Source organism: Accipiter gentilis, chromosome 29 (genome assembly GCF_929443795.1).
Source record: "Accipiter gentilis chromosome 29, bAccGen1.1, whole genome shotgun sequence".
NCBI classification, from domain to species: domain Eukaryota; kingdom Metazoa; phylum Chordata; class Aves; order Accipitriformes; family Accipitridae; genus Astur; species Astur gentilis.
Genome location: NC_064908.1, coordinates 5,114,579 through 5,132,914, shown reverse-complemented (window position 1 = coordinate 5,132,914; position 18,336 = coordinate 5,114,579). Strand labels below are relative to the sequence as shown.

The window sequence follows — 18,336 nt, the reverse complement described above, 5'->3', positions numbered from 1 at the left end:
CCTGGGTTGCATCATTGTGTCATTTTTAAGTGCATAAATCTAGAGCTCACGTAGCAGAGGTGACTCAAATCTTTGGCATGTGTAACAGCAGTAGTGGAGTAACTTGTGATTAGAAAACAGGTTGTAGAAGAGGAACTTTGTAGGTTTGGTTGTTGGTGACATAGGGTTTCGCTAATGTGTAGAGGTGATTCTTATGGAGGAATGAGGAGCATTGGTTCATGGCAGTGCAGAAGTGCTGGAGGCAGTTTTTCTTCTCTGCCCAGGAAAACACTAATTTCTAGTAATTCCCAGTAATGCAGTAAAGCTGGGCTGAGAGACAATTCTGTTTTGCAGACAGAAAATTCGGCAAGTTCAGCTGTGTCAGCCTGAGGCCCTCTGTGAATCCGACACAGCCCATGCAGGCAGGTGAGCATTTCTTTATCCCAGTTCTGAAATCACTGGGTTAATTAACTCTGGCTTAAGAAAGATGGGGTGTTTGTGACAGCACCTGCTGTCTGGAGCTGAGCAGAGCTGGGGCAGGGAGGCGCAGGCCGGGGTCCCCTGCAGTGTGAAGCTGACCAGTAGATGTCACTCGCCATCTAATGATGGGATAGTGCTAATTGGGAATGGGTTTCTGTAGCCTGGTAAATGGTATCTTGTTCAGGGCAGCCTTAATACCACAGAAGTGCTAGACACTAACCCAGGGAGAAGGTTGTTCATTCCAGTCCTGGTTTGGGGTGGGAGAAATGGTGGGCATGAGATTATTTATTAATTTATTTGTTTATTTCTGAGGGAGTTGGCACTGTAGGGAGAGACTAGGTGTTTCAAATCTTTAACTGATCTGTCTGCCTCTGTTGAAGTTTTTAGGTTATGATATAACTAAACCTAGTCCAGATTAACCTGCTGAATCCCAGGTGACTGGATTTAACCAGAATGCACTTTACAGCCTAGCTTTTAATGGGAATATGCATTAATGAAGCTCTTTTGGTTTTGTTTTGGGTTTGTTGTTTTTTTTTTCCAACTTTGCTAGTTGAGCCTCTGGGTTGTCCAGGTCTACTGGGGCTTTTTGTTAAGTTTCTGCTTATTTTATCCTACAGTGTAGTGCTAATGTTTACACTTGCTACTATGCGTATATAGTTGTGATTCAGTTTGGGAAGTGGTGTTGTGTTCAGCAAAATGTTTAGCTCATGCAAAATTAAGCAACTGTTTCAGATCACTTGGAGTATTTCAGTGTTTAGTAATTGGTATGAAATGGTAAATATTTTCTTGTAAAAGAATATTTGACTCATTAAAGGGAAGGTTTAGAGGGGCAATCCAAATGAGCAAGTAAAAAATGCTTTTGTTTTGGGGTGAAAAACCCCAGTCTAAATAGACTCTTCCACAAGGGAAGTATTACCTCCACGTTTTTAATTTCCTGCTAGTCTCCTGACCCACCAGTCTGTCCAGCGTGGGACAGGAGCTCTGAGGCAGAGAACGGATCCCTCCTTGCCCTCCAAGCTTTTTAGCATTCAGCCGCCTGAGCAGATGGACGGGGATTTGAGAGGCACGGCTGTTAATGGTGCCTTCTTTCTGGATGGTGTCCCCCCTGGGTGCTCTCTAGTGGGATCCACACCTGGCAAAGAGCCTTTTATTCCACCCGTGCACGGAGTGGCTTGGCTTTACCCTCTGGTTTTGACTCCTGTTGCGGAGCAGAGACAAAACGTGGCTGTCTTTGCAGCGGGACGATGCTGATGTTAGCTGCTCCTGGGGTGCAATTTGGGGGCTTACAGGCTGAACTGGAGTTTTGCCCTTAGGCTGAAGCCTAAAAATGCCCACGAAAGGGCCGTGGGAAGCAAGAAGCGACTGCAAGGGGGGGGGGGGGGGAGGGGCTGCAAGTGCACCCCCTGGGTGACTCCATGCTGCTGCCTCCCGGGCTGAGGCCACCCGGTTTGAAGACGACCCCCACCCCCCCGGCTCCTCGCCGCGGGGTGCAGAGCCCCTGCCCCGCCGTGTTGTCCCCGTCCCCCCCTTTTGTTCCGCTCCCGCCCGCGGGGTACAATGGGACCCCCGCAACCGCCCTCCGCCACTGGCGTAAGCCGCCGCCCCCCCCCCGCCTTGCGTAAGATGGGCATTCTTCCCTCCCCGGCGTCTGCGCGCTTTGCGTAGAGCCGCTGTCAAAGCGGAGCCATGTGCCCGGCGGGCGCTGGGGGCCGGCCCTGCCTCGGCGCTTTTTGCGTAACTGCCAGGGCGCCCCAGCACGCAGCCGCCCGGCGGCTTACGAACAGCCGCCTTATTCTCGAAGGCGGCCGCTGGCGCAGGGGGCTCGCGTCCAGGCGGAGAGAAGGAGGCGGAGGCGTGGTGGCGCCGCCTGTGCCGGGTGTGTGTGTGTGTGTGTGGGGGGCGATTCTGGAAGGCGGGCTGCGCTGTCTGCGTGGCGGGCGCGCCGTGAGGCGGCAGGGGGCAGCCGCCCCCTCCTCCGCCCGGCGGCTCTACGCCGTTTGCGTAGCGTTTCCCAAGATGGCGTCGCGGTCGTCGTCGTTGGCGGTGGCCGGAGCGCTGGCGGTGGCGGCGGAGCGGCTGGAAGTGAAGGGAGGGATGAGGCGGGCGAAAGGCGGCAGCGCGTAGCGGGCGGCTCCCGGCCTGCGGGAGACAGAGCGTAGACCGAGAAAGAGACTGTCGCGGGGAGGCGGTCCCCCTCCGTCCCCCCCGTCCTTCCCCGCCCGCCCGCCCCTCGCGGGAGCCCCGGCGGGTCCTTCCCGGCGCCGCCACCCTGCCCGCCCCCGTCCTCTAGGCCGCGGGCCTCGCCGTCCTCCGCCCCCCTTCCCCCCCGTCCCTTCCTCACCCCCCCTCCCACCCCAGCCGCCCCCTCGGAGCGGAGGATGATGAAGCTCAAGTCCAACCAGACGCGCACCTACGACGGGGACGGCTACAAGAAGCGGGCGGCCTGCCTGTGCTTCCGCAGCGAGAGCGAGGAGGAGGTGAGGGCCGGGGGGGGGGGGGGCTGCGGCCGTCCGGGGGCATGTCCGTCCGTAACATGTCCGTCCGTGTGCCCTGGGGGCAGGGATGGGGGCGAAGCCGGGTCCCGCAGGGGAAACACCCCCCCCACCCCACCCCCCCCATGCAGCACCCTGCGGCCCCGGAGCCGCCCGGGTGTGACTGGGTTGCAGCGGGTTTGGCTTTTTTTTTTTTTTTTGGTAGGGTGCAATTAAGCGTCGGTGGGAAAGTTGGTGTTTCCCCTCTTTTCTTTATTTCTCTGCGCTAAACATGAGGAGAATGCCCAGAATGAAGGGTTGTGTATCGTGGGGTGGTGGAACAGTCTGGTAAGGAGTGTTGTGGCACGGGATGGGATTTGGCAGTTGAGTGGACCGACCACGCTGGCAGAACTTCAGTCCAGCACATCACATGAGATGGGAGAGGAAACCTGACCTTGGATTTATAAAAAGAAACTGGGATAAAAGGGGACTGATGGAGTGCCAGAAGTTGCTGTCCAGAGAGGCTTGGGAGGAAGTGGGAATTAAAGGTAGATTGGTTAGTTTAAGAACAGCCGTGTTGCTAAGTGGTCGTGTTGTCCGTGAAGTTAAAAAAGAGAAACTTTGCTCAGATGTGCAATTTTTCGCTATTCTCTTCTAGTATCTTCTTAACGTGGGCTTGGGGTACTCGGGATAAGCTAGGCTGCAGGTCTTTTTTTAGAGTCAAGCATACTTCATTTCATTTACTGGTTCCTGAGTGGCTGTGCTAAAGTCTTTGTTCTCCTGATTATCATATTTGTAGCTACAGGAAATCGGAAGGGAATGCAGACAGTTCACTGGAGGAAAGTAAATTAGCATACCGTTCAGTTATTATTTAACATGGTGAAGGAGGCTTGACGAACCCTTTGTAGCTGTGCTGTCATGGTGAAGTGTCAACATTTCAAGCATAAATGGTCTGAAATGAAAACAGTATGTTTTGGTGAAGCGTTCATCGTAGCTTTCCTTCCCACTGACTTTCAGGAAATTTATGATGCTTTGAACTAACTATGAAAAAAAACGTAATCGTGTTGTGTAATGATGCTGGGGCTAATCAGCATGGGTGGTTGAAGGCATCTGAGTTCCCTGATGCAATTTTACACAATTTGTGAGGCAAGTGTGGCAATTCTTCTCAAGAGTTAGATGCTTGACCATGTTTGATTTACAGTGTGGCTGAGGATAGAAATGTAATTTTACCACCTACCTGATGCAATCAGCTTTTGACTGGTTGTTAGGCTTTATTTTACAACCCTTCAATTTGCAGTGTCACAGGGGCTCCAGCTTACCCCACGGTGGTGGTCTGTTACATCTCCTGGCCAGTGAGAACTGGTGTCCAGAGCTGTTACGGCATTGGTGAAACAAATGTGTGTTAACATGGCGGTTTCACAATACTGACCCGAGATGGTTGAAGAAGGAAAAGTAAACTCGTTCTAGAGGCATGCTAACTTGTGACAAATTTCTTTCAGTGTAGGTTAAGCTGGTTAGATTTGTTTAAGGTTGAGCTTTAAAGCCATTTGTATGTCAAAGTTGTGTCTGTGTTGGGGTTTGCAATAACTTTCAGTGGATTGAAAATCTCATTTAATTTAAACTGGTACGATTTCAGGCGTTAGTTTGTAGGTAAGACCTCGAGTAGAAAAATCTGTTTTCAGTTTCAAAGGCAGGAGTTCAGATGTGGATAGCCGTCGCCCTGTGCTAATTGTGCCTTGTCATTTCTATGGGTCTGTTATGAAGGCAGTGAGTGAAGCTCTGGGAAACTTCTTGTGTATCGGGGCAACAGGGGTTCTCACATGAGCATCGTTCGCTTGAGCTTTGGTCACTGTTAGTGTTTGGCCTTGTCTCCAACTTCCCCAGTAAAATCAGGTGCATTGTACTGTTCTGTGAACACTTTAAGGAGCACTAATTGCTTTGTAAATGATGCAGCATGGGATGTGGATTGATTTCCTCAAGTATGTGTATGTGTGTGCTTTTTTGTAAGTGAGCCACAGAAATAGTGAAGCAATGAATTACAGTTTTGTTCTATTTTGAATTGGTCTCCTGAGGACATCACACAGCCTTTCAAACACCATATTTATTTATGGTATCTATGTATTTAACGCAGAGCTGAAACTGCATCCTGTGTTCTCATCTATTGCATACCTACTGCAATAGCCAGTCATGAAGTGAACTTTTTCAACAAATGCATTTAGGAAAGTTATTATCGAGTCACACCATACTAAACGCATACGCACCAGAATGGACTCCTTTCACAGATACTGCTCTTGATCTTAGTCAAAAGGCCTAGAAGCCATTTAAATTACGCTTGTATTGATTATTGAAATCAGCAAGCAGGGAACCTTGATTTTTATTAATTTCTCTTTCTAATTATTTCTTAGGTTAATTCTTATTTGTTGGTGTTTATTTAAACTTTAATTTGAGAGAAGTCTCCTTGTCTAATCTTATTGCTACTTGCACTTTTTTGATAACAAGAAAGGTGTTATCTGTATGCATTTATATAGTTTACCATATCTGTGAAAGATTTCTTGTTTTTCTCTTGGATAATACTATTGTTATTTTTTTTGTGCTACTGACATATTTTATTATAGATTACTTCTATTTAAATGGAAATTGAGGTTTGTTTAAAAGGCCTCTCCAAGAAGGGCGAGGGGCAAACGCAGAACTAAAGTATGTTAGTTAAGGATATATTAAAAGCTTACTGTTTGAAGAGGGCGGGGGGAAGGCATGTTTTGATAAATAATTTAAACTTGCTGTATTAAAGTATTATTTTTTTCTAGGACTGGCTGTTTCTGGTTACTGTTTCTTTTAAGCACTTAAGAAATAGTAGATCTTAGCTCTCATATGTCTTCTTCATTTCCTGCTACAAATTGACAAAAACAAGTTTTTTTCTTTTTTGAACCCTAAGTTAGTTCCTGAATTAAACAGTTTTGTCAATGAACAAGAAGAAATAAGAAAAATTGTGATTACACTTACAAAGGAGGCTACTTTTTTTCTTTTTAGGTGTTTACCCCCTAATTCTTCAGTTCATTGATGTAATTTTCTTTAAAATCTTAGCAATTGTGGAGATTGCTAAAACAGCATGTCTTTGATTAGGCATTAAATTTGCAAATAAAGAGTCTTAACAATACTTTGTTTCTTTTTTAGTTTTTAAATGATTTATTTTTTCCTTATGCTGCTCGAGGTTGCACATTTTCTCTGTATTGCATTTGGAAGCTACTACTTTTGGACATGAAAAAAAGCTCTGGAACATTTTTGAAAGACCAAACGTTGGCTGAAAAGATGTCTTTGTTACATATTCCTTTAAAAAGCAGTACAGGGAGAATTCATTTAAACGTGGATCTCAAATGGAGCAAAAAAATACATTTCTTAATTGGGCTGTGTGGAAAAAAATCTGTATCTGTGTTGTTTCGTAAACAGTGAGCCACCGCAGAGTGATGTCTCTTTGGGCAGGAGGGAGAACAAGGGAATCAACAGGATTAATTCAAAGAGTGTGAACAGACTTCAAAGGACCTTTCGGCAACCAAATGCCAGGACTCTGCTATTTTCATCTTTTCAAATGGAGTAAACTCTCTTGATATTTGCTGCTTCTGCAAAAGTAGGGAAGGAGAGTGTGCAGATCAAGAGATCCCAAGTCTTGTGCTACCTCTGAAATCACTCATTTTGTTGCTCATGATGTCAGTGCCTCGCAGTATTGCTATTATGGTGTTATTTTTAAATAACACAAGTATTTTTCATGTAGAGCAGCTGTCCAGAAAATTTCACTAATGTCTTAATAGTAAGAAGCAGATGGAAGCCTGCTCAATGGCAGCATCTCTGTGTTATATTTTAACAGAAATAAAAAGGAACCATTTGGCTTTAAGTCCTGCACTGGTGTAGCTACAGGTTTAAGCATGCCTGCATTGTATCTGGTGAAAGGACAAGCTGCTCATTAACAACTGGTATTTTTAAAGACTTTTGGAGGAAATGCTTTGGGAAGAATAGGATCCAGGATTGGTCGTCTTTTCTTAATTGTGAATGAAGTCTAAATTGAGATGAGAAAACAGAACTTTCACACAGCGTCTGGTAAGCGCCCTGGCTCTGCTGCCCTATGAGCGCGCCAAGCCAATACAGTCACCAAAAGCTACGTTTATGTAGCCCCACAACAGCCTTGGTTGGGGAAAGTAATTTGAATGCAAACTAACCCTTTTTCTTCTTGCTTCTCCTGGGTCAGTTTTAAACCAAGCTATGATGTAAGACAGCAGTTCTCAGATTTTAACTGTAGACTACATTGATGATCACATAGTGTTCCTGGGCCATCCTTTGTGCCTTTGCTTCAATATAAAAACAATAATAGCTAAAAGCACTTGGAGTACTTCACTGTTGGGACATAAAGGGAGCCCAGCATCATATGATCATTGTACTTTTCATGGAATGTAGTCTCAGAATCTCTGTTCTGATGGCTCGGCTTGACTCTGTACGTTCCCTTCAGCTACATAAAAGGGTTGTGGTTGAAAGTGAATAAAGTTCTCCCCGTCTGTTGCTAACACATTACCACATCTCCAATAGGATATAGGCCAGTTTAGAAATAGTTTTGTTGCTTGTGCTTCTCCTGTCCCTTTCAGCTGTGCCTGTAGCTAGTTTTCTCCAAGAGCAAGAGTGTAAACCTCTGTAAAACCTAGCATTCATCTTTAAAAGTGTTTAGCCTTTTCATAAAGGCAGCTTTCATAAACAATTTTACAAGCAGTTCCATGGTCTCTTGTACTTTCCCAAACTACAAAAGAATGAAAATTGTTAAATTTTCACTTAATTTACTGGAAGCTCTGTAAGCTGTTGTGAAACTGAAGAATTGATTGTCAGTTTTGTTCTGCTGCAACTCAGGGAAAGTAATGAATATGGAAAGAGGAGAGTGTATTCCACCCCTAGGTTTGTTGAGAAGGGCCCAACAGTGGTGGCTGCTGTCTCTTCTCTGCATAACGCTTCTCTGAAATGTCTTTCATCTCAGATTCATTTATTGCCTGACCAGAGGCTGTTGCTGGTTCTCCTAGCTTTCTTTCCTCGCTCTTTGTGTCCCGTTCCCCCCCTTTTTTTTACTCATGATCAGTTTCCTGACTTGATGCATCTCAGCACCCTTCAGACAAGCTACCAAAGCATTGAGGCAGGTACAAGCAGTTGGGGGGTGTACCCAGCTGGGACTGCTGCCAAAGGACCTAATCTTTCCATGCATGGTCTCTCAAGGTCTGGAAAAACAACTCTTTCCCTTCTCAGTTAAAGGAAAATGATCATGTGCTTGGATTTTATCTTTTTTTTTTTTCTTTTAAATAGAGAAAGTTAGCCCAGTTTGCATACCTCTGTGATGGGATCACCCAGGAAAATTGATAGAACAAAATTAAGAAACTCTCAACTCTACTGTGTGATTAGTAAACATCAGTGTTCAGATGCTGTATATAATATCTAGCAGTTGGGAAACAGGTATTCAGTTTCTTTAAACAGTAGTTCTTTTTTGGTCCAACTGAGAGACTGACTGCACAGACTAGTCAAGGATTGTTCAAATTTTGTGCGTATTTATATCAAAAATTGTGTCTCTTTAGCTGTCTGTTGTGCAGTGGATGATGCACACTAACTCTTTGCTCTCAGAAATTTCACGTTAACATGTAAAATTCAGAGGGATACAATTACCTGCTGGGTAGATTTTTATTTTTTTTTAAGATGCTTCAGATGGTTTGAATGTTATTTTCATTCATATTGACTTGGGTGGTTACTTTTTCTTGTGTAAATAACATACTGACATTATGCGTAGAATTAACTACTTATATTTGAAAAGTTTCTCAAGAGTTTTCATGGCTGTAGGGTTTTTGCATGCTTTATTTTATGAATAGGACTTGCTAATCAAAACAGTAAGTGTATACATATGCAACTGCTGACATCCAGAGTCATTTGGTCTGTGTAAAAGGCCAAAATACTCCTTTGATTTCTTTTTTTTTTTTGTTATACTTTTTTCCTTATAAGAAAAGGTAGTTTACAAGCTAGCATTCCTTCTGGAAGAAGTCCTCCTGGACAAGTTGTGTAAGTACCAAGTGATCAACAAACTAGTTTTGACAGGCAGAAATAGGTTATCAGTTTTGGGGTCTTTTGCTGGGAGTGCCTCCCTTATCAGCCCTTTGCTTCTGAAACAAGCGGCTGCTGGTTCAGGCATTTCAGCTGTTTCCTCTGGCCTGTGCCTGCTGTGAAAGGCATGTTGCAGATAATTTTTGTGGTTATCTAAAACATATAATTTTTGTGGTTATCTAAAACATGTAATTTTTGTGGTTATCTAAAACATAATTTTGATGGAGGGAGAGGACTCCAGATTGTGGTCTTCCTGGGTAAGAGTAAGCAGTCACTCTAAAGTCACAAGAAAACTGTAGTAACAGTAATATGACCCTTGGTATTTTGAAGCCAGAGTAGCAGTGCAGTACGTGATGATTTATTATTGTTATTCTAAGAAGTAGTCTAAAAACCAACAGAATTTTCTTTATTTTTTTCCCCTATGTTTATAGTACTGTAGGTGTGATCCAAACGCTTGAAGTGACTTGAACTTCTTCCAGTTCACCTCTTACTCCTTTTTCAAGACTTGTGCTTTACTTTTGTCAAGTTCTGTAGTGTGAATACTTTTCCCTTGCTAGCTTTCTGCTGTTAATTTCCTGCCTCCAGTTTCTAGGTACTGTATTGTAGGTTAAATCGCATTATGCCACAGAGCAAGGTGTGTGTGCAAAAATAACACTTGTCTAAGGAAATGTATGCTGTTGAGGAACAGTAATGCTCCTGCGAGGACATGCTGTTATGGTCAGGAGAGGGTTTTTCTGTGGCTTGCTGTTGAGGTTGTGTGTATTCCTGTCTTAGCTGAAGACATTGTCATGTTTAAAGCCAGCTGTAGCCTTTCTGACCACAGGCCGTACTTGTTATGTGCTAACTTCATAACGTGCCCTGAATAGCAAGAGGGTAGGAGAAGCCCTCCTGTAAGCCTTGGCATGCATGTTTAGACCATCCTGCGTTAGTAGTTTGGCAAAATGCATGTTTTGTTGTAGTGTAATTGAGGCTGTGTTTCTGCTGGTTAAATTAATTTTTGCATGGCTTTGCTAACTACAGTGTCTCTTCTCCTCTCCTGCTCCTCTTGAACTCCATCTGTCAGCGTATGCTGTTGTTAGTGTTTAAAGGTCGTTTGATGTGGTCAAAATGAGATCCCAGTTTTGTCAGATATAAAAGCATGAAGTACAGTAACAATAACATATTGGGATTGTGAGAACATTTGTTAACTTTGAGTAAAGCATGAAAGGTCTTTATTATGCTGGACACAGAGCTGCACTGGCTACGATATCCTGCCTGGTCATAGGCAAATTGGAGAGTCGCTAGCACAGCTAAACTCTAAACTCCTGAATACAGAGACTCTTATTAAATTGAAATTTTCAAACAAAGACAGATTGTACAGGCAAAAATCATTGAAGTCAGCCATCTTCTCCACCAGCCTCACTGCAGCATGTTGTGAGACATGTTATTTTCTTGCAGTCTATGTTCTGATAAATAACGCTAAAGTGTGAAATGAGTTTAAATGTTGGAAGGTTTGTGATTTAGTCTGCAAAATATGTGATTTTGTGGCTTAATATTGATAGAAAGCGTGAAAGAAAGTGCAGAGGCTGTTTCAGTAGCCAGTAGCTATAGATTGGCTTCTGGCAGCAGAATGCTGTCTGGGCCTAAAACCACGTATTTAACATCTTGTCTGCTGTTTCTTATTAAGTCTGCCAGCTTGATTGTCCTTAGGCTGGCGCGTGTGGGTAGGACTGTCTTTTCCTGGAAGTCTGGAAGGTTCACAGCTCATTTTCTACTAATGTTGTAGCCCAGCTTCTAATAATGCTGTAGCCCTTTTTGTGTTTGCTGTAATACTTCTGTGGAGCCTCTTTCTAGGAATTGTGTTCCTTACAGTGTAGCTACTCTTGTTTTATTGATAGGTGGTGGTGGCTGTTTTTTAAACCCACCATAGCATGAAAGAACCTGGGAATCCCTCAATCTCTGTTCTCTTAACTGGGAATTAATTCTCTGCCTTATTTTGGTTGCCTAGTTTTCGCTTTGCAGAGCACCATTATTGCTGGGGGGAAAAAAACAAAACAAAACAAACCCCTGATGTGAATACAACAGATTTGTATGTAATTAGGTTGTTTTAAGGTCAGCATTGTGTATCAGGGACTCCCAGATTTATCCTGGTGACAAACTCTTTTCCCCTTTTCCCATGGAGCTCCTAGCTCTGCATGTGGCAGTCCAGGCAGCCTTAGATGTCTCAGCATGTTTCCTGTCTCCTCCAGGGGAAAGTTGTTAGGCTGCTCTAGATTTGTTTGGATTTTTTGTTTGCATGCTGCTTTGAAGGTTGCTTACCATGAGGGCTACAATCTAGCACTGTTTAGGAGCCCCTGCTGTAGACTTCAAACTTTGCTTATTTTTCTAACCTTTCTCTTATTTCATTGATTGTGTGTGAGAGCTACTTGAGGGCTGCCTTGTGCATTGCCAAAGAGGCTTGTGTTGCTCATTTCCCTGCTTTGAAATGACATAATTGTCTTTCAAATCCTGGAAAACAGAACTTGGCCATGTGACATGATACCTGCAAATGCTTTTCCAAAAGACTGCAAGACTTGGCTCCAAAATGCCTAGTAGGTCAAGAGTCTCAGTAGCCATCTTAAACACAGTTGCCTGACAAGAATAAAATGGGAATGTCAACCTTCCTTTGTGTTTTGGCCTGATGTAAAAGAATAAAATAAGGAATTTTTGGTATATTTTTTACAACTATTTTGATTAAAATATCCTCTTCAGTATATATTCAAATGAATGTTTTTATGTAATAAAGAAGTGAACGAGCAAAAATTTAGGTATCAAGGACATACAAGGTAGTCCTTTAAAAAAACTGTACTCTTTATTTTGTAGAATTCGGTTGTATTGGAAAATGTTCAGTCTAATTGGGCAATTGAATAACATATTTTGTTGTATTATGTTGTAAAATGAATGTATAGTTGTTGTTCTCTGTCTTGGCATTTTGGTGTAAGTTAGCCTTATGCTATATCACATTTATTCTGAAACTTAGAAAATAATTCTGACCTTGTTATGGCAGAAAGACAAACTATTACATCTTTCTTCTGCAACCTGTTCAGCTGGTATCTGCACTTCCCCAGGTATTTTATGTTCACCCATCCAGCTGTCAGGGGAAAGGTTTCTGCAGGGGTATGCTTTTCTTGGAAACAGCATTTGGGCTGTTCCACCCAAATATTAATGGTTTTCAGAGAGGTTGTTTTTCAGCAGATCGTATTTTACTGGCTTTGGGGCAGTTTGTAAAATATTTGAATAATGTTGTCTTGTGAAACTATGCCTTGTGAGAAGATCAGGGTCGTGTCCATGCATCTGAGAGTCCTGAGGGAACTAGCTGATGTAGTTGCCAAGCCACTCTCCATGACATTTGAAAAGTCACAGCAGTCAGGTGAAGTCCCTGGTAACTGGAAAAAGGGAAACACTGCACCCATTTTTAAAAGGGGTAGAAAGAAGGACCCTGGGCACTACCGACCTGTCAGCTTCACCTCTGTGCCTGGGAAGATCATGGAACAGATCCTCCTAAAAGCTATGCTAAGGCACATGGAGGACAGAGAGGTGATTCGAGACGGCCAGCATGGCTTCACCAAGGGCAAGTCCTGCCTGACCAACCTAGTGGCCTTCTGTGATGGAGTGACTACATCAGTGGACAAGGGAAGAGCTATGGATGTCATCTAGTTGGACTTCTGTAAGGCCTTTGACACGGTCCCCCACAACATCCTTCTCTCTAAATCAGAGAGATATGGATTTGATGGGTAGACTGTTCAGTGGATGAGGAATTGGTTGGATGATCTCATCCAGAGGACAGTGGTCAATGGCTCAATGTCCAGATGGAGATCAGTGACACGTAGCGTCCCTCAGGGGTCCATACTGGGACCAGTACTGTTTAATATTTTCATCGATGACATAGTGGGATTGAGTGTACCCTCAGCAAGTTTGCAGATGACACCAAGCTGAGCGGTGCAGTTGACATGCCTGAGGGATGGAATGCCATCCAGAGGGACCGCGACAAGCTGGAGAGGTGGGTGCATGTGAACCTCAGGAGGTTCAACAAGGCCAAGTGTGAGGTCCTGCACGTGGGTTGGGGCATCCCCCCGTATCAATACAGACTGCGGAATGAAGGGATTGAGAGCAGCCCTGCCGAGAAGAACTTGGGGGTACTGGTGGATGAAAAGCTGGACATTACTGCTTGCAGCCCAGAAAGCCAACTGTATCCTGGGCTGCATCAAAAGCAGCGTGGCCAGCAGGTTGAGGGAGGTGATTCTGTCCCTCTGCTCTGCTCTGGTGAGACCCCACCTGCAGTACTGCGTCCAGCTCTGGGGTCCTTGGCACAGAAAAGACACAGACCTGTTGGAGCAGGTCCAGAGGAGGGCCACAAAAATGATCAGAGGGCTGGAGCACCTCTTTTATGAAGGCAGGCTGAGAGAGTTGAGGTTACTCAGGCTGGAGAAGAGATGGCTCCAGGGAGACCTTATTGCGGCCTTTCAGTACTTGAAGGGGGCTTATAAGAAAGATGGGGACAGACTTTTTTTAGTAAGGCCTGTTGTGATAGGTCAAGGGGTAACAATTTTAAACTAAAAGAGGGTAGATTTGGACTAGATATAAGGAAGAAATTTTTTTACAGTGAGGGTGGTGAAACACTGGAACAAGTTGCCCAGAGAGGTTGTGGATGCCCCATCCCTGGAACCGTTCAAGGTCAGGTTGGATGGGGCTCTGAGCAACCTGATCTAGTTGAAGATGTCCCTGCTTATGGCAGGCGGGTTGGACTAGATGACCTTTAAAGGCCCCTTCCAACCCAAACTATTATTCTGTGATTTGGATTATAATGACTTTTTCACTTGATCCCATTGAATACGTTGCATGTATTTGGACACAGGACTTTTTTAGATGTGTAGTTTTTTAAAACAAAACTGTCTCACCCTCATTTTGAACTAGGCCCCTTTGTCTTGGGAGAGCTCATTGGTAGCAATATCCTGTTTAAAGTTGTTTTAAAAGAATGACCTTGTAGGGCATGTTTCCTGCTCTCTCTTGATGGGATTTCCTTTTTATTAAACAGGAAATAGTCTGATTACATAAAAGTGTGAGAATGACAGGTTTTTCCTTCCCAGTGAGGGTTGTTCGTGTTAATCCTATTCAGAAAATGCTCAACTACCATAGCAGCTGAAGTTAATTTACTTTGCCTAAAACTGTTGTTTACACCTAAAAGTTCCTACTAGTGTGTTGTTAAAGCATTGTCTTAGTCTGAGCAGTCCAGCAGGCTTTCCTGTAGAAGTCTTTGTACAGGGCTTTTCTTAGCAGATACTTTTTCTCACAAGTGGAAGGTGCCAGGAGTTCAATGGTATGAAGTGTGCTGTGCTGAGTTTAAAAGATCTGTTTCTGCAGCCTTTTTTTTTTTTTTTTTTTTTTTTTTTAAGCTGGAACTCCAAATTGAAATTGGAAATGGCAAAGGTGATGCTTCCTTACCTGGCAAGAAAACTTGTACTTTCAATGTCTGTTACTTTCCTTTTAACTTTGTCCTCAGAATCACCTGCTGACCTGAGGTTAGGAATTTCAGTCCAAGCTCTTCTGTCTACAATACTGGTAATGAGTCAAGATGAAATAAAAGTCCTATAACGTAATAGGAAAAAGTACCATGGTAAGATGGCACAGGCCAGTGGAGTGCTTTGTGTGCTGAGCCTGCAGTGGCCAAATATTAGCAAAGCAGAGGTGGTGGCTGGTGATGGCTTTGCAGTCCCAGCCCATGGTACCTGGCTGCTGTCCCGAGCCTTGAAGGCTCTGAGGGTGAATGAAGTTTACATTCCCTATTTAGGCAGGGCTTACTGATCGCTTTTATATGGATTGGATGTTTGGGGTAAAGGAATTCTGTCTTCCTCTTGAAGAAAGCCAAACACCACGGGATGTTACTATAAAGTAAATGCTGCTCCTTTGCAACCTGAGCCAGAAGACAGGTCAGGTAGTAAGCATCTCCATTAGGAAACTGCAGAATTAAGGAGCCCATTCAGCATAATTCATTTCTAGTATGCATTTGTCTTAATTAAATAGGCAGATTGGGGAGTGCTCAGGGATTTAAATGTTTTTTTTTGATAAATGATGCTTCTTCGCGCATTGCAGGACAGAGGCATGGGTTCTGCTGAAGCAGGAAGAGGAGGCTTTGAGACATTATTATTGGTGGGATCCACAGAAAATTGCTGATTAGAGGAGTACTGACACTTGAGAACACCAAGTTTAGTGCCAGACTTAGGAAAGGTTAGACCAGCAGTTGCCAAAATGTTTGTTGTGACCCCTCTTCAGTTTCTGCCTTATGCTTTGCTACTCCTGATTTGAGAGCTGTGTTTTGGACCCCACAACTGACCCTTGTCTCCTCACCCTGTGTGTTCTAGTTTGTTGGCCCCCTCTCTTTTCCCTGTGCTGAGTCAGTGTGGTCTGGGTGGCCCTGGAAAATGAAAAATCACTTTGCAGGGTGGTCAGTTGGCAGATGAAAATTTTCAAAACATAAAAGAACTAGGAAACCCTGGAAATCTTATGCTTGCTTTTGTTTCAGAAGTTTAATTTTGAATTCTGTAGGTAGGTTTCCTCTTGATAATCAGCGCAAAGCTTTTCATATCCTACTGGTAAATCAACATTTACACAGTAAAGCCTGGGATTGTAGTGTCTCGCACAGTGTAACTTCAAAACGTCTGATTGAAACTGTTACAGCTGGCCTGTAACCTAATTGGACTGGTATGTTGGAAAGTTTCTGGAGCAAGTTGCTTTGGCTCTAAGCTTTGTGCCAGTGAAATGATGAAGTATAGCATGATGACTCTAATGAACAAGCTTTGTTTAGAGAGCTGAAAAACAGTATTAGTTTTGTTTTTAGTTTCCATCTCTGCTCATGGATGTATTGCAAGTAGATTTAATAAGCACAGTGTCTCCATATTCTTTCGGAAAATTTTTAGCCAGTTGAGATTTTCAGTTAGCTTTTTTGTTTCTAGAAGACGACAAAACAAAAACTGAACTTGTACAGAGCAGAATTACACTGGAATAAAATGTGTTTCAAGAAAAACTGCCATAAAGCATGCTTATGAAAAAATTACTCCTGTGAAAATGGTTGAACCATTTTCCTGATTCAAAAAAATCTGTCCTTCTATGTAGCCTTTTCCTAGGGTTTTTAAGTGGTTTAATGTAGGCTTATATTTTCCTTATATCTCACTGAACAACCTCATCTAAAACCAAAGAACCAGGTACTGGCTCCAGAGCTGAACTCTTTGGTGCCTGCTGCAAAAGAAGAGGCGAACAGGGAAGTTGAAAATCTCTGTTAAAACAATGGCACATAAATATTTTAGTGGGCAGTCACCTGACTTTTATATGTTGTTAGTGTAACTGCAGAGGCAGACAAGGCCAAAGGTACCAGTAAAGTTAAATCAAGCTACTACTGCAAAGGGTGAAGGTGCTGAGCAGCTTCTGTGCCATCTTGCGTGTGCATGATGTGTATCCCAAGCTGTCAAGACTACGTAGTCACTTTGAGTACAGCAGTGAACTCTTACACTGTAAGTATTGTGATGCTGTATCAAATAGCAGATCGTTGTTTTGGCATGCAGAGGCATAATTTATCCTACAGTGCATCGGAGCAGTGAGAAGGTAATGGCTGAAATAATTCGGAGTGTTGGAGTGCCTTGGTGTCACTGATAATGTAGTTTGCACAGCTGTCTGAAAGGGGCTAAGGGAATTGTCTTGGAAAAAGCAGAATATTCTCGAGGATTTGTGTTGGATTGGTCATGTTTGGAGGTGTGAGAGATACCAGGACAACTTCTCTTCAGCTGGGCTCCAAAAAGGAGTGTTGCCTTGAGTTTATACATCAGCTGTGCTCTACTCTCTGCAGGTGCTGCTGGTTAGCAGTAGTCGTCATCCTGATCGATGGATTGTCCCTGGGGGTGGCATGGAGCCTGAGGAGGAGCCCAATGTGGCCGCTGTGCGAGAAGTCTGTGAAGAGGTGAGTGACACGAATGGGAGCTTCTGGAGCTTCACTACTGATTGTTAGCAAAGGCTTTGTGAATTTGTTTTCATCGCTCTTGCTGTTTTCCTTAAGGTGAAGAGGAATGTAGGGTCACTAGTGATATCCCCATCATATGTGGGAGGGAAACTGGAGTCCTAAATAAAGATAGCATAGGAATGTAATTAAGGCTTTCAGTTGGAATGAACTTTTCCTCGCCTGATACCTTTAACTGAAAATAGGTAAAATTAAGCTATAGTCATTTCAGTACATAAGGCGATACTTTCTGTTTTGTTCTCTCTGTATGAAGAGCAGTTTCTTAAGGGAACTTAAAAAAAACCAAACAGCTGTGCTTCTGTGGATCTATCTAATACTTTAGTAGGAGGTAGAAATAAGACCTTATGAGCCACTAAAGACACTCCAAATATAGGGACCTCAATATGTTTTGGTCTAGTACATGTTTTGAGTTTTATGTGAATAAGAAATTGATTGTGAGAGTTAGAAGCAATAATTCCTAATATGTTCGTGTTTCTGTTACTTGAAGCTATTTCAGAAAGGAGATCAAACAGCAGATCAAACACAGATTGATGATCTGTATGGAGGAGGCATGTTTTTCTCTTGAAGTTGGAAGAGCAATTTTATTCTTCATAAGGAATTTAAAGAAAGCAAATGGCAGTTGGCTACACTGTATATAAAGCATGTCTTTAGAATTCACTTCTGAATAGTATCAAATTGGAGAGATGCTTGGATTCATAAATGATTATATATGGATGACCAAGTAGGTTCACAGTTATATAAGGCAGGATTAAAAATGCTTTCAAGAGGGTTATAAATCTTTGTGCTGCAGAACAGAAATCAAGAGCTAATTGATGTGACTTCGGAGGAAGTTTCTGCAGTAGTTGCTTTGTCTGGTTTATGAAGGTTTTTCTCTGAAGTATTTGGACGTACTTGTTGTTGTCTAACAAAATGCTGAATGTTTGGGCCTTTGGACTAATCTAATGTGGCAGTTCCTGAGTTGTGTGTTTCTCTTCGGATGTTTTTATAACCTAGCAGTTTATCAGAAAGAGATGAAAGATTATACAGTCAAAGCTTTTTTTAAAAGTGTCTTTAGGTCCCTCTAGTACTGGGGATTGCTGCTTGCAAATTTTGTTTTCAGCTTGTAATACAGCTCCTGCTTTTTTAGTAACTCGGTGATCTTTCAAACACATTACAAGCCAAAGTGAGTTTAACCAGAACAATAGAAATATTTTTAGCTGCAGACTCCTGCTTTACAACCCAATCGTTATTAATAATTAAGTTATTTGATGCAGAAGTCAAGGGTTCATTCAG

At 43.2% G+C, this 18,336-nt stretch overlaps 1 protein-coding gene across 3 annotated transcripts in view; it reads left to right on the top strand.

Annotated features, from left to right (window-relative positions):
* Positions 1-2,112: 2,112 nt before the first annotated feature.
* The window catches only part of NUDT3 (nudix hydrolase 3), a 33,311-nt gene continuing 17,087 nt past the window's right edge, over positions 2,113-18,336 (top strand). Inside the window, exons 1-3 of one of the 3 annotated variants that reach the window (XM_049831752.1) lie at positions 2,113-2,335; positions 2,818-2,936; positions 16,897-17,007. In XM_049831752.1, the coding sequence (XP_049687709.1) occupies positions 2,146-2,335; positions 2,818-2,936; positions 16,897-17,007 (420 nt within the window). In that variant the 5' untranslated portion in view covers positions 2,113-2,145. Of the gene's footprint in view, positions 2,336-2,361; positions 2,937-16,896; positions 17,008-18,336 lie in introns of those variants that run through there. The other 2 variants (XM_049831753.1, XR_007509884.1) reach the window with 2 other exon arrangements.